This window comes from Thamnophis sirtalis, unplaced genomic scaffold (genome assembly GCF_051295495.1).
Source record: "Thamnophis sirtalis isolate CommonGarterSnake01/CBP01778 unplaced genomic scaffold, rThaSir2_p1.2 scaffold_1, whole genome shotgun sequence".
Taxonomy (NCBI): domain Eukaryota; kingdom Metazoa; phylum Chordata; class Lepidosauria; order Squamata; family Natricidae; genus Thamnophis; species Thamnophis sirtalis.
Genome location: NW_028261381.1, coordinates 84852990 through 84868612, shown reverse-complemented (window position 1 = coordinate 84868612; position 15623 = coordinate 84852990). Strand labels below are relative to the sequence as shown.

Genomic DNA, 15623 nt, shown 5'->3' with positions numbered 1-15623 from the left:
GCAGAAATCCTACAACTAAACCATGGAAGCTTTTGTATACCAAGACAAACTTCCTAATTGAAGTAGCTTTTTCCACTTAAGGATAATATGATACTTCTGAGAATCAGTCCTCATTTCCTATGCCTGCTGCCCAAATCATAAGGGACTTACATGGAGCATGAGAGATGGGTTACAGATGTAATTTAAAAATCCACTTTGAGTCATACAAGTTATTTGTATCATCATAGCATATAAGAAAGTCAAGTCCAAATTGATGAGGCGGTATTAATTTTTAACAGGAACCTCTTTTTATTGGTAATGGCCAACAAATTGTGGAAGCTGTGTGAGACAAATCTGTTTGATAAAACTCGAGAGGTTTGATAAATGTCACGATGTGAGTAAAACAGCCTCTCTATTCATTATGAAATTAGATGTCAGCCCAGAAATGTGAATAGATGTACAAGCTCGACTCGGGGAGTATGTGGTGTAGGAAATGCGATTATCTAGATTTCATCTTGAAAAAAATGTTGCAAACTATTAATTGTAGAGTTAAGAATCTACATTTGGCCAGAAGCACACTTACTATTTTAGTTCAGTTGGATAATAACTCTCTGTTTCTGATCGGATTCCCTATAGTGCATCTGTATGGCAGAGATAACATTTTCAACTAACATAAATTTTGGAGAAATGCTGTAGTTGAAGAGAACAAAGGGAAGTGAATGAGGCATATGATCCATTCTCAGTGAGGATGTATGGAATAAAGAGACAAGCCAACATAAACTTCTCTTTTTCCATCACAGAGACTTGGGTTTTTTCCCACTAATGTTTACCTTTGTATTTGAAATGAAATGCAACATTTGCATATAAAAGCCAGTGTGCTACATAAACTAAAATAGGTCTCTGGTCCTCTAGGATTTATTACACGGCTAGAATACGGTTCTGAAAGTTCTGATATTTCTCTTTTTAAAACTTTTTTTAATGTGTTTTCCAAAAAGCTCACTTTTGCAATCAATACAAATGTGTCTGAAGACAAACAAAATTTGCTTTCGGATTGATTGCAAGTATGGCAATTGGTTGATGGGTTGGCTGGGAAGTGGGCATCCTGAGCCATTTTCAGAATGCCTTAACTTCTATTGCAAAGGGGAAACTCAGGAAGCTTGAGCTGGATGTGGTGGGCCTTTCTCCATCAAGACCCATAAGTAATCTACCACTATTAGGTTTGACTGGATTAACTAGCTAAGGAACTTATTCCACAGGATTGGGTCTATAAAAGATTAAAGGTGACACTGATTTTAGTTCTGCTGTTTCGCCCTCATGCTTACGAATGACAGCTGGCAACAGCCAAGCCGTGCCTGATTGGCTAAGGCGCAGCTGGCTGAGCGCGGCTGTCAGAAGCACGCCTATTGGTCACCCTGCTTGACAGCTCCGTATAAATAGCTGTCAAGCAGGGCGAGGTGCTGAATCGCTACCTACTTGTACATAGTTGACTCTCTGTTGAATAAAGCTGTTTAACTTACCTCAGGCGCCTCACGTCTCGTCAATCCCTCAGTTCACTCCATCTGCTGTCCCTTGTATTTTAATGCTGAGGTTGTTTTATTGGTATTTTAAGATTAGTATTTGAATTTATTTTAATTTCAAAAACAATGAAGGGACAAAATGGACATAGCAACTGCATTCAGCTCCATTCAGAATGTATGAGAAGACTTCATACTCCAATAATCCGCACTCCTTTCACCATTATAATACAGAAAATCTTTGATTTAATGGAACTGGATTTAGTAGACTTTGGATTTAATGGAATTTTGTCTGATCTTCAGGGAACAACAGATTTCAATCCAAATCACAAGTTATGGTCTCTTATGAATCATTTCTAGAGATTGTTTACTGTTTCCCCTCAAAAAAGGTACTCCCTGATATCAGGAAAATAAGTTTTCTTAGATGTGAGTGCTTTGTAAGCTCATGATGTAATTGAGTGTGCTTTAACAGCTCCCTCTCCCTACTACTAATCTGTTTTACTATATACCAAAGGAACTATGTTTAGTCCAAATTAGCCCAATGTTTTACAGGAAGAAGACATAAAAATTGGTATATTTCTTCCCAGACAAAACTTTAAATTCCTTAAAAATAAATAACTCCAAACAACCTTAGATGGTAATGAAAAATAGGCTTAAAAACATTTTAGATGCTATAACAAGAATTTATTTATTGTTAGGATAAGTTCCTATCTTCCTTAATTTCATTCTCACATTATCCAATCAAAAATTATACTTTTAATATATTTAAACATGCTGTTTGTAAAGGAGATGGAATTTTAATGAATTTAAATATACCATAGTTCATATCTGGATTTTATATATAAGACTTAAGGCAATAAGTCCTGCTTTAACCATGAAAGTCAGCTGGGTGGCTTTGGGCCAATCACTCTCTCTCAGTCCAACCCATCTCACAGTTGTTATGTGAGGAACATAAGTGTGTTGGATATGTTTACTACCTTGAGTTATTTGTAAAAATAATAAAGGCAAGTCACAAATAAATAAAATAAATATGCAGCTGATTTAGGATAAAATTGTTCTTTTTTAAAAAAAATATTGATATCCATTAGAGACTTTTGTATGAATGTATAAAATCCCTGACTTGTAACCATAAAAAAGAAAAGGAGAAGAGTATCTTGTTCACTCGTCTGTGGACAAAATTCATAATCTGCTGAAACCATTCCCTATTCCCTGTTGATACTTATCCAATCTCCTCTTAAAACACTTAAGGGAAATAAATGCCATTTATTCTCCATAATCCCCCTTCTGACTCATAGGCAGTAACTTTTCAAAAGCACAGTGAGTTTATGTCATGCAACTTATAAACAAGAATCTGTTCTACTGCTAATGGTCAAGCAGATAAGACTTTAAGGAGCTGGACTTAAATTCTTTTGGAGGCATTAGAACTCCAGACTAATGATGCATTTGACTCTATTCTTGGGCTCAGCTGGTTATCTCCTACAAATATGAGTTTTTATGAACTAATATTCATTGTTTTTGATGATATGGAGATCTGGATCACTATCTGTTTTCTAGTTTAATCATGGGTCAAATGAAAAGAGTAGTAAATAGATCTCAGATACTGTCCAAAACATGGCCTATAAATGTACATGTGCAAGATGATGGGGGTTCCTTATGCAATACAAGTGGTCCTCATTTAATGAGCACTTAAAATATGATGGCAATGAATAAGTGATAGTTACAGCTGGTTCTTGGAGTTCTGCCATTGCAAGCACCCCCACAATTATGTGATTGCTATTTTTGGCATTTGGCACCCAGTTTACAATTATGATGTTGCAGAAAGCCGTAGTTACTTGATTATTTCTAACATTTCCTGCCAGTTTCCCATAAGCAAAGTCAAGTTGGAAATCACAAGAAAGTTAGAAATCACAGTCACATGAAGTCTGATTTAATGATCCCTGCAGTTTCCCTCATTAATGCCCTATCTGACCCTAAAATAGCAGTTCATGTAGAATGGGGCTAGATGAGTGGCATGGTGGTCCTCCCATTTGGAAGGTTGTTCAATTCTAGGTAGCAACAGATATGTCTCTCCTAGGTCACAAAGATAAAATATCTGCTCTGAACTCCATGTTGGCATCAGGAAGGGTATCCATCCAGTAAATGCTCAGCTCCATCCAATTGCCCCATTCTACCCTGAATAATTAAGATTACAGAGTCATAAAAAGGGAGATTTAATGTGATGCTCCAGGTGTTATTGAATTTCAATATCCATAACCTCAAACCAGCATGGTCAGTATAAGGGATGATGGGAATTCTGACCAATACTTTTGGGTGAAAGACAAGGTCTTCATTGTTGTTGTAAAAGAATAAAGGTAATTTATATGCAATTCTTGTCTTGGCCTTCAATAAAGTATATTAACATTTAAATGGCAAAGATAATGTTACTGGTTAATGTTTTGTCTGAGAATGAAAAGTTAAAAAAAAATCAGAAATATTATTAATTCTATGCTAGAAGATGCTTAAACAACAATTTGAAATCATTATACTTGCATTATGCCTTGACCTTTTGTCAATACTCTTAATATTCAATATTTTTTCTCATTTTTAAAATCATGTGGGTAATCTAAACTTTATGCTTATACATGTTATTTACTTATGCACTCATATCGACAAATGAAGGCATATTAAAAGTTGGTTTCTTACTTACTGAGTTGAACAAAAAGCAGTAGCCTGTTCAGCTTAGTGATTCATTAAATAGTATTCACTATCCTACTATTAAGCAAACTGATAATATAATGGACATGCAACATGATTTTCTTTTTGCAATATGTTAAACATTAGTAAAATTTACACTGCAATATCTCATCCCTCATGAGTTTTATTGAGCCTTGGCTTCTTTGCAGCAAGTTGAATCTTAATAAAAGTTAGTCTTCAAATTGCTGTAATTTATCCTGTGGAATTTTATTTTAAATTGCACTTGTAATATTTCTTCCAAGCATAGTTGGAAGGAAAAAGAAAGAGGTGTATGTAAAGAAAATGTAGGCAGTATCCAAGAGAACCCATTTCTTTCTGCTGAAATGTTTCAGAGTTTCTTTATTAACTATCTGTTCTCTGTCTGTTATGTGACCTACAGCTATATTAGATTGTTGAACTCTTTGTGGACTGTTTTCTATTCATAATGATTATATCTGTATTATTCAGACGGATAATAGTCCAATCTGAGAGAGAGCTGCCCAGAGTCTCTGGGAGTTAGGGTGGCATATACATTTCATAAATTATCATTTTGATAAATGTTATAACTAGAATTATAAAGAGTCTGTTCTCAAGAAACAACTGTTTCCAGTTGCAAAAATTGGACCAACATGTAGCATTAAAATGTTGCTGCTATCAGGAAGGCCCAGATGCCTTCCTGGAGATGAATGCTTTCACTGTTCAAAAACATGTTATTTGGTAGGAACGTGAAATATGTGATCTCAGACGACAAATCTCTTTCACAGAGAAAGAGCTACATGCTGAAAACTCTCCTGGTCTTAGCCTCTTTCACCCAGAGCATCCTCTTCTACTTGCCCATATAGTATAGGCAGAGTTTACCTGAAGAAGCGCATAAGTGCACCAATATGCCTACCGTCCCTGTCCTAATGTTCCCTTTTATTCGTATCCATTTCATGTATTCAAAATCATGTTTATACTTATATATGTTATCTAATAAATGCTTGACAAAATTAATTAATTAACATAAAAATAAGGCCCAATCTTATGAGTGGGATGGTTAATTGATGATTGGAGACATGCATCCTTCATTGTTGCCACCATACCTCATTCCGTAGTGCCTTGTGTTTGTAATTATTTGTAATATTTTATCCTGCTTTTCTATTAAAAATAGGCATGAATTGATGCCTTTTTCTCTTTTTGCTGTAACCCACTTCACATTCTACTCTTAGCATCTGGGGCCAGTCCTTACATCCACTTCCTAGTACTTGCCTGCATGGTGGCTTTCATCGCTAATTTGTTTGTTTGTTGTCATTGTTGTTGTTTATTTTGCTCCACTCTGCTTTATTCTCTTTCCATCATGAAATTATCCTGGTGTTTCCTGACATGTTGCCCCTTTCCCCAACCAGTACCTCATTTGATGTCTCTCATCCCCAGAAATGACTACAGATTTATTCTTTAGTTTCTTCTCTTACTCTGTTATTTTTGAATTGAATTGAATTTATTATATTTCTATGCCACCCTTTTCCCTAAAGGGACTCAGGGCGGCTCACAACCCAAGTCAGGGGGGGGATAGGGGATACAAATAGGGAAAAAAAAGACATGGACAAACAATACCACAATTTAAAAACAACTCAACAGGCACACCATTCGAGCGGGGACAGGAACTCATCAGCCCCAGGCCTATCGGAACAGCCAGGTTTTAAGGGCTTTGTGGAAAGCCTGGAGGGTGGTGAGGGTCCGAATCTCCACGGGGAGCTCGTTCCAGAGGGCCGGAGTAGCCACAGAGAAGGCCCTCCTCCGGGTGGTCGCCAGTCGGCATTGGCCAGTGGATGGAATTCGGAGGAGGCCTAATCTGTGGGATCTAATCGGTCTATTGGAGGTAATTGGCAGCAGGTGGTCTCTCAAGTACCCAGGTCCAATACCATGAAGGGCTTTATAACTAACGACTAGCGCCTTGAAGCGTATCCGAAGACCAATAGGCAGCCAGTGCAGCTCGCGGAGGATAGTGTAACGTGGGTGTACCGATGTGCACCCACAATCGCTCGCGCGGCTGCCTTCTGGAGAAGCTGAAGTCTCCGAATGCTCTTCAAGGGCTGCCCCATGTAGAGCACATTGCAGTAGTCAATTAGATCAGTTTCAATTTGAGCAGTTTCAATTAGATCAGTAAACACAGAAGAACGTTAAAAATGGCAAACAGCAAGCACAACACCATGCATTAAAGGAACACATTAAAAATTGCACATAGTAAATCATTTATACTAGAATCGGAGCAATGCAGAAAAGATGTATATATGATCCTCCCCACTATTCTTGCCAAAAGGTGCATTTATCTGAACGGAAGAGGCTTAGGATGCCAAATAGCTTTGCCACATCTATAGTGTTCGGGAGCTTCTGTAGAACTTTGCATTTTAATAGAAAACAAAATGGAATTCAGTATTTTTCTGATGGAAATGCATTTGACAACAGATTGCAAATGGTTAGCTTAATATGGAAGAATAATTTCTCATTATTCTAAGTGAACTATCTGCATGCCGCTTACTATGCTCCTTCCATTATGAGCAACAACAATAATACCATCCTGAACACATTTGATTTATATATGAATACTTATGAAACGACCTTCTGAGGACTTTCCCCTTTGCTGCCAATTGTATATGAAATAGAATATGAACAGTATCCTTTTGCATGCATTTTTTATGGCAACCATAACAACAGTTCATTTGAATTTGCACATTATTTTGAGAATCATCATATAGACACCACTGAAAATTGTTAGGGAGATTATAGATGTAGAAGGCACGCTTATTTTAATAAATGATACTTTCACAAATACAGTAATATTGAAAATATATCTGGTAAACTCTGTTTAGACATTTGCTCCAAACATATGACTTTGAGATTGCATGTTAACAAGTACATTAAAATCAACTAGCTATAACAAGCCAAACACTTCGCAAAATTAGGGTCAAGATTAAAATATGCAGCATTACATACAGGTTAAATCTTAATTTGGAAAAATGTGTGTATAAGAACCCATCGTATGATCATATCTTAAGCTTCACTCTTGTTTACTCTTGTTTTGAAATACTGCCATTTGACAGTTTTAAGTTATGCATGACCAGCTGTTTTAAAGATCATTTTTGAGATGTTCTTTTTAAGCTGTGGAGAATGATGAGTTTCCAGAAAAATCAACTCATGTTTGGGGGCCAAAGATCCAGCTGACTGGGGTTAATTAATGCTGTTTTGTAATCTGTTTGAAGTAGGAGAGAAGTACTACTTTGGCTCAGTCATTGGAGAGAAGTACTACTTTGGAGAAAAGTACTACTTCGGCTCAGCCATGACAATCTTCAGGGATCAAGCAGTGAGATAGCTGAAAGATTGTCATACAGTTTAAAGAATCTAAGTAAAATATGTCCTGTATGCCTTTTCCAGCAGCTAGTCAGGAACCAATCAAGATTGAAATAATATTTCATGATGCAAGAAAAATTGGATGCCTGAGTGTATGTAGCATCTGAGATATCCTTGTTCATCAACATTTTTCTCAAATGCTTAAGAACCATGTTTCCCCAATAATAAGACAGGGTCTTATTTTCTTTTGACCCCTAAAATAAGTGCTTGGCCTTATTTTGAAGGAGGTCTTATTATTTTGAGGTGCAGGAGGCTGTGAGTATGGTCACCTCATGGCTGCTGCTGTGTAGCAATATATTCAGGGAGGGCTTATTTTGGGGGAAGGGCTTATTTTAGTGCATGTGCTCAAAAGCCCGATTGGACATTATCTGGGGAGGTCTTATTTTCAGGGAAACAGGATATATATTCATTAAAGAAACATGCACAGCTTTGGGTGAGCCACTAACTCTAAAACTCGCTATAAATATCTTTATATTGTTTTTTTTGAAACAGAACTTTTTTATTTTTCTTTAAAAAAAACACACAAATATGTCATCATTTGTCAATCATTAAGACATTGAAGTACAAATTTTTTTGTGTGTGTGTACCCCTCCCTCCCTCCACCCCCCCACCCCCTTCCTCCTTCCCCCCCCCCCGACTTCCCAGAACCCGTACCCGGTATGGATTTTTAACTAACACAGTCTAAAATCTATTGAGAAAAAAGAAATAAAGAAATTAATGACATTCTAGATTGACCTTAGCTTCTTCTTACTGAACTGACTTTTAACAGTTTAAATCATTTCTGATCTTAAGCATAGGCTAACTGGAATTTCTTAGTCCCGTATTTATTTTGTATATAGTCAATCCATTTTTTCCAGTCTCGTTTATATCTCTCATTTGAATGATCTTTGAGATATGCCGATATTTTAGCCATTTCAGCTAAGTTTGTTACTTTCAATGTCCATTCTTGGATTGTAGGCAAGTCTTCCTTCTTCCAATATTGCGCCACCAACAGTCTTGCTGCAGTTATCAGGTGCAGAATCAAATTGGTCTCTACCACTGTAAAGTCAGTACATATACCTAGTAAAAATAACTGAGGACTAAACTTTATCCTTCTTTTAAAAACATTTTGCATGACCCACCATATTTTTATCCAAAATGCCTTAACCTTTTGGCAGGTCCACCATATATGATAATATGTAGCATCGAGAGAACCACACCTCCAACATTTAGGCTGTACATTCGGATACATAGAAGCCAACTTTTTAGGATCTAAATGCCATCTATAGAACATCTTGTAAAAATTTTCTCTCAGATTTTGAGCTTGTGTAAATTTCACATTTCTTACCCAAATTCTTTCCCATGTATCCAACATTATTGGTTCCTCAATATTTTGAGCCCATTTTATCATACAATCTTTAACTAATTCTGTTTCCGAATCCATCTGTATTAATACATTATATATCCTCTTTATATGCATTAAGCTTTGATCTCTTATTTGTTTAAACAGATTATCCTCAACTTGAATAAAACCAATTTTTTGATCTATTTTCCACCTAGCCTGTAATTGCCCATACTGGAACCATGTTTGAACTACCTTCTCCTCTTTTAATACCTCTAAAGATTTTAATTGTAATACCCCCCTTTCCGAGGTAAGAAGCTGTCTGTAGGTAATTCTGTCCTGTTTTTGTGCTGTATTCATATTTTCAATTGCGTGTCTAGGAATTGCCCACATGGGTATCTTGTCATTTAATTTATATTGGTATTTCTTCCAGACCCGCAATAAAGCATTTCTTAAAATATGACTTTTAAAGTTCTTATCCAATTTTTTGTTGAATAACAGGTAAGCATGCCAACCAAATAGCAGATCGTGTCCCTCAATGTTCAATATTCTATCAAGATAAAATATCTTTATATTGTTGTTACGGGGTTTATTCAAATGAATCTTGGAATCCATTTTAAAGATTTCAAAAAATTAAACTAAACCCTCTTTTCCCCTCCCAAAGGTGCAAGAACCTCACTTTTCCAGAGAGTCTTCCTGAGGTCAGCATTGTTTTTATATTTGTGAACGAAGCCCTTTCGGTGATTCTACGGTCCATTCATTCTGCAATTGACAGGACTCCTGCTCATTTGTTGAAAGAGATTATTTTAGTGGATGACAATAGCAACAACGGTGAGTAGCATGTACCAAATAGAATGGCATGTTTCCGTGTGTGTTCTGATGCATTCCTAATGAAATCATTCTGTAGTCAAGATGACTTTGATGCTGTAGTTGACAAAATGCTGTGAAGAATAAAGTTAGTCAAGATCTTTTAGTCCTCAGTATTTTTTCTTCTCCTTTTATATCTGCACTAAATGCATCATTTCATAAAAAGAAGTCTTTTTCGGGCTATTAGGCCCATCTGGTCCCACATTCTGTCTCACAGTGGCTAACTGGATGTCTTTGTGAAGCTCATAAGACTGAGCAGCAGGTTGCTGATAGACTCCTTCGGATTCCATTTCTAAGAAACCAGTATTTACATCATACTCAGAGGTGGGTTTCTGCCAGTTTGCCCCAATTGTGCAAACCAGTAGTGGCAGCGGCGGGAGGCTCCACCCACCTTGACACTTCTGCGCATGCACAGAAGCGTTGCACGAGTGCGTGCACGAGCAAACCAGTAGTAAAATAAATTGAAACCCACCATCGATCATACTGCATATGATTGAGGAAGTAATAAACAACTACTAGTATTAGCAACTGATACTCTAATACTCTATGAACTGGTCCAGTCCCTTTTAAAAACCATTCCAGTTGTTGGTCCTTTCTATAACTTTTGCCAGTTATAGTTTAATTACATACCATATATAAAGAGGTAATTCTTTTTGTCATGCTCAGTTCCAGAACTTACATGGCAGTGGTCAGAGCATAAGCTTAAACTCAGAAGTTTTATAGACACAGCTCAGATATTTAAAAAAAGCTACTGCCCAAAGCAAAACAAAAAAAATTGAAATAGGTACAATCAAATTGTAAGCTCTTTGAGGTCCAGTTTAGGTAAGACTTCAAAAATTAGGGGAAGGGAGTAGGAGGACTATTGGAAAAAACACTTAGGGAAACAAAATAAAATTGGAAGAGTGCTTGGTGAGTTTTTGAGGTTCCAATCACTCTGTATTGAGTCCCGAGAAACCATCATTAACTGTTTCAACCCTAAAAAACATTGAACAGGCAATAGTCATGAGATCATCATTTGACCAGGAAGCCAATGTAGAAGCTGGCAGGGAAAGTTGTAAGCTGTCACCTGGTGAAGGATTTCACTTCCCCTCTGTGCATGAGGGTGAGGGTTGACTCTTGCAGTGGGCTGGAAAAAGGAAGTTCAAATCATGACGATCCAAGCTTATTTTCTCTAGTGTAGCACTGGATTTCCCTTCCATGCACAGAAGAGAGGGAAACTTCAGGAGGCTTTAAAAAAAGAAGGTTGGATTTTAAAGTTTTATTGTGATCATATAGAGGAGCTTCTGCCCTTCTTTGGCAGGCAACTCTTTCACACTATCCGCTTAATAACGGCTGTAGTCACTGAATGATTGCAATTGGGAGAACCATTGGGATTACGGTCCTGAAGTAAAGTGTTCATCTCACTTAATGACTGTTTTGTTCTGTAACTGAAATTCTCTTTCCAAATTAGTTGTAAATTGAGATCTACTGTACCTGTAGTGGTGTCTTCTATTCATGTCTCAACTCTCTAGAGATTCCTTTGATCTAGTCATGATGTTCGAGTAACTCAATAAATGCACTTCTTGTATGTTTCACCGGATAGCCCATCTTTCAACTGGTTGATTAACGCTTTTTCGTTTTAACTGATACGCTGTGTCGGCTGTTGAAACTCAACAATATAATTCTGTGCCTACCACAAATTATATCCTTATAGGCTAATTATAAATTATATATGGGGAATCAATTAGTCCCAGAGATATAGTAGACACCATGCAAGAATGAAATTAAATTTACTTGGATTCCAAAAGTCTTAGGGTCAATTTGGGTCCCCCTAATTGTGATAATTAGTTCTGTTCCATCTGTTAGGCAAGTGGTCCATCTGTTAGCAAGATGATTCATTACATAGCTAGGTTCTATCACAGAAGAAAGTCATTGGCCACTAGATCAAAACTCAATAGTAGCCATCATGTCAATTCTTGATCTTTATATGATGCCTTTCCTCTCATCTAGGGGTCATATAAGTTATATAGTAGTGAATTTGGGCACTGAGGTAGATGGACCTGAGTGACCAAAACTGAGCAGTAAATTGTAAATCTCCAGACTTTACATGGCAAAATTCAGATCCTAGGCTAGAAGTCAGGAGATATCTCAAAGACAGTTCTGTATTAAAAAAAAAAAGTTATTGTCAGCAAGGAGGAAGCTAAATGAGCAGCTGCTTGTCCACTGCTGTGCGAATATGTCTGTCCCTCTGATTCCCATGGTGATTCAAACTCTTAATATTCTACTTACCATCTGTCCCATTCAGTAATTGACTTTCTTAATGGTGCTTGGTTATCCTGAAACGGAGTAGTTGTTAAGTGTTTATATAATTTCTAACTCTAGCCTAGAAACTGCTGACTCATTAAATGATCGGTCTTGAATCTCTCTCCATTTAGATTAAATGTGTTTTTTCTCTACTATTAGTTGTGTGACAAAAAACTTCTGTTTATCCAAGTTATCTGTGCTATGCAAAATATCTATCCTCTCTCTCTCTCTCTCTCTCTCTCTCTCTCTCTCTCTCTCTCTCTCTCTCTCTCCCTTCCTCTCTCTCCCTCTCTCTCTTCTCCCTCCCTCTATTTTCCTCCTATCTTTCCCATACCTCCATCCATATATCATGACGGTCTTTACTTCCTTCATTCCAGTCTAAGAATCCTTAGATTGCTACACCCATCCTTATAATGGAAGACCTATAATCCCCTAATCATCTTGACTATTTTTTGCATTTTTTTTTCTACTGCTGTATGTACAGTGACAAAAAAATGTCATATTCCAATGGTGGTTTCACCATATATGTTTATAAGGGCATTATTATATTAGCAGTTCTATTTTCATGTCCTTCCTAATAACTTCAATCAGGGAACTTGCCTTGTTTTACAGCAGCTGCATACTGGGTTGACATTTTCATTGAGCTCTCTACCATGACTCTGGGTACCTCTCTGACACTTTAGATCCCATTAATATACAGATAAACTTTGAATTATCTATATCAACATGCATAATTTCACATTGTTTACACTGAGCTACATGTGCCATTTTGAAATCCATTTTTACGGGTTGGAGAGATTCTTTTTGAACACCTCACAATCTTTTTTTTTATTTTACCATGCTGAGCAATTTGGTATCATCAGCAAACATAACCCCTTCACTAATTCCTGACCATTTATTTATATGAGAATTAGAATGCATTGGATCCAGCACAAATTTTCAGGGAACCCTACTTTGTACTTCGCAACAGTGTCAGAACTGGCCTTTTATTTATTTATCCTTACAGTACAGTCATTCACTAAGTAAGTCATTTAAGTCTGAATTTGCCTATATCAGAGGTGGTATTCAGCAGGTTCTGACCAGTTCTGGAGAACTGATAGCGGAAATTTTGAGTAGTTCAGAGAAACAGTAAATACCACCTCTGACTGACCCGCCCCCATCTATTCTCTGCCTCCCGAGTCCCAGATAAGCTGGAGGAAATGGGGATTTTGAAGTAACCTTCCCCTTGAGTGGGATGGGAATGGAGATTTTACAGTATCCTTCCCCTGCCACACCCACCAGGCCACGCCCACAGAACTGGTAGTAAAAAAAATTGAATCCCATCATTGCCTATATCTTGTCAAATGTTTTTTTTTGCTTTTGCTGGCACCACTTCAGTAAAAATCTGCCTAATTATTTAAATATGCCTGGAAATATTATGTTTTCTGTGAGGAAAATCTCTACAGGGAAGGCTATAAATGAAATTAAAACCCTCCACAATTGTTAGACAAAATTCCTCAAAGATTAAAATCATTTTCAGATACTTTCAAAAGAAAAAAGGATAGTGACCAGATGTGGATTATCCAGTTTTGAAACTGTAGTTCTCAGTTTAGAAAGGCATTGAAGCAAACGTCTTTTCATTTCCAATTATTAGACTTTTTTATGATGGTTTGGTCTGCCATTGTGATTTTATTGTTTATAATTTGTTTTTATATTTGATTGTTTAAACATATTTCAAAGTTGAACCGAGAGTCCTATGGGTTGAAGAAGTGGGATATAAACATCTATGTAAATATTACATAGCTTATGCAATCTCTGGAGTAAGACTGATATTGTTTAAAATATGATGACATCTGTGTTTAAATGTGTCCCTTAAGTATTCTGTGATACGTTCTGGATGAAAAAAAGATGTCATACTTAAAGCATATACGATACCCCTTTTCTCTTGTAAATCCATTGCAGGATGTTTAAATATTGAATCAGCCAGAATACATAACATTTCTGCTTTGAGTAGCTGCTGCAGTGTTTATGTATTGATTTTTTTTATTATGTGACATAACTCCTAGTGACCACATAGATAGATTTTTTCTGTAATGATCTGTCCCTAAACTGGTTTTTCAGATCTTCCAACAATGCACTTCCAACAGTTTTATTGTAATTGAGTCTATTTTCTTGTTGTTGGTTATCCTCTCCTTCCTTCCTTCCTTCCTTCCTTCCTTCCTTCCTTCCTTCCTTCCTTCCTTCCTTCCTTCCTTCCTTCCTTCCTTCCTCCTTACTTTTATATTTCTCATTTTATCCTTATAATTTTGACACAAGCCTTGCTTCTGATTTAATAAAGAATCTTCTCCAGAATAATGGTGCTCATCTAAATTTTGTGAGAAGACCATCCTGAATTTAAAAGAAATAAGTGCTTCTATATTATTTTATACATGGCCACTTATCCATTGTAACTTACAATGGTGCTAAATGAGTAGTACTGATGACCGGTCCTCAAAGTTATAACCATTGCAGCATCCCCATGGTCATGTGAATGTTAACTGGACATTTAGCAACCAGCTTGCAATTCTGCAGTTGCAGCATTTGCATTCTTGTGTTTGCCATTTGCAACATTCCCTTCCAACTATCAAAGTCAATGGGAAGACTGGCAGGAGGGCATAAATGCTGACCGTATGATGTCACACGGAACAATGTTGCAGAGTTTGCTCAACAGCAGCAACCAAAAGTGATGGAAGTGCCATGACTAAGTGGTGCAGTCATGTGATGTTACACTTTACAATCATATCTCTTCGCAATGGAAAATTCTGGTCTCAATTATTGTCATTAATTGAGGACTACCTGGATTCCATTCTTATTATATTAGGAAAATCTTGAAATCCAAATTCTGAGAAATACACGCATTATGTATAAACTTGTTCTATATTTAAAGCCCCATAGAAATGTTCTTTCTTTCACTCAATTGCTGCAAACGTTTCTTTAAAATTTCCACAAGAGATAATCACAAAGAAGACAGCATCCAAAATTTATGTCCTTGTTTTCATTCCTTCATTACTCATCCTTTGATTCACAGGCTGTTACAGAGAAATAGTTGCCTGAAAGATTCCGTGCTTAGTAGCACCTTTTCTGACTAATGCATTTTATTAAATCCAGCTACAGTTCAAGAAAATGCATCCCTTTTAATAAAACGCATTAGTCAGAAAAGGTGCTACTAAATAGCCAGATTCTCCCTTGGATCAAGCTTCTTGGATGAGAAGCAAAATGTTTTTTTCTTCTTCCTCAGAGGAAAAAACAGTCCAGTTGCCTTTTGAAAAAGCACTTTTCAAACAAATTCTCCCTGATTTTTAAGCTGCAATGGACCAGTGGTGGGTTCCAGATCCCATTGCAACCGGTATGGTGCAATGGGGCCGTGCGCCCACCACATGAACACGTGCAGCGTGCACGCACACACACATGCAGCACGCACATGTGTACTTACTGCCCACGGCGCTCTACGTCGCCTCCACGATGCTCCACCTACTCGGTGAAACATTGTGCAGGCCCCTTAAGCTGTGTGCATGGAAGCCCCGAAAACTTTATACCGGTAA

The 15623-nt window shown here is 37.1% G+C and overlaps 1 protein-coding gene across 5 annotated transcripts in view; it reads left to right on the top strand.

Annotated features, from left to right (window-relative positions):
* Positions 1 to 15623, top strand: part of GALNT18 (polypeptide N-acetylgalactosaminyltransferase 18) — a 391276-nt gene that overhangs the window by 206335 nt on the left and 169318 nt on the right. For all 5 annotated transcript variants that reach the window (XM_087718060.1, XM_087718044.1, XM_087718067.1 and 2 more), the window contains exon 3: positions 9578 to 9744. In XM_087718060.1, the coding sequence (XP_087574186.1) occupies positions 9578 to 9744 (167 nt within the window). The remainder of the gene's footprint in view (positions 1 to 9577; positions 9745 to 15623) is intronic.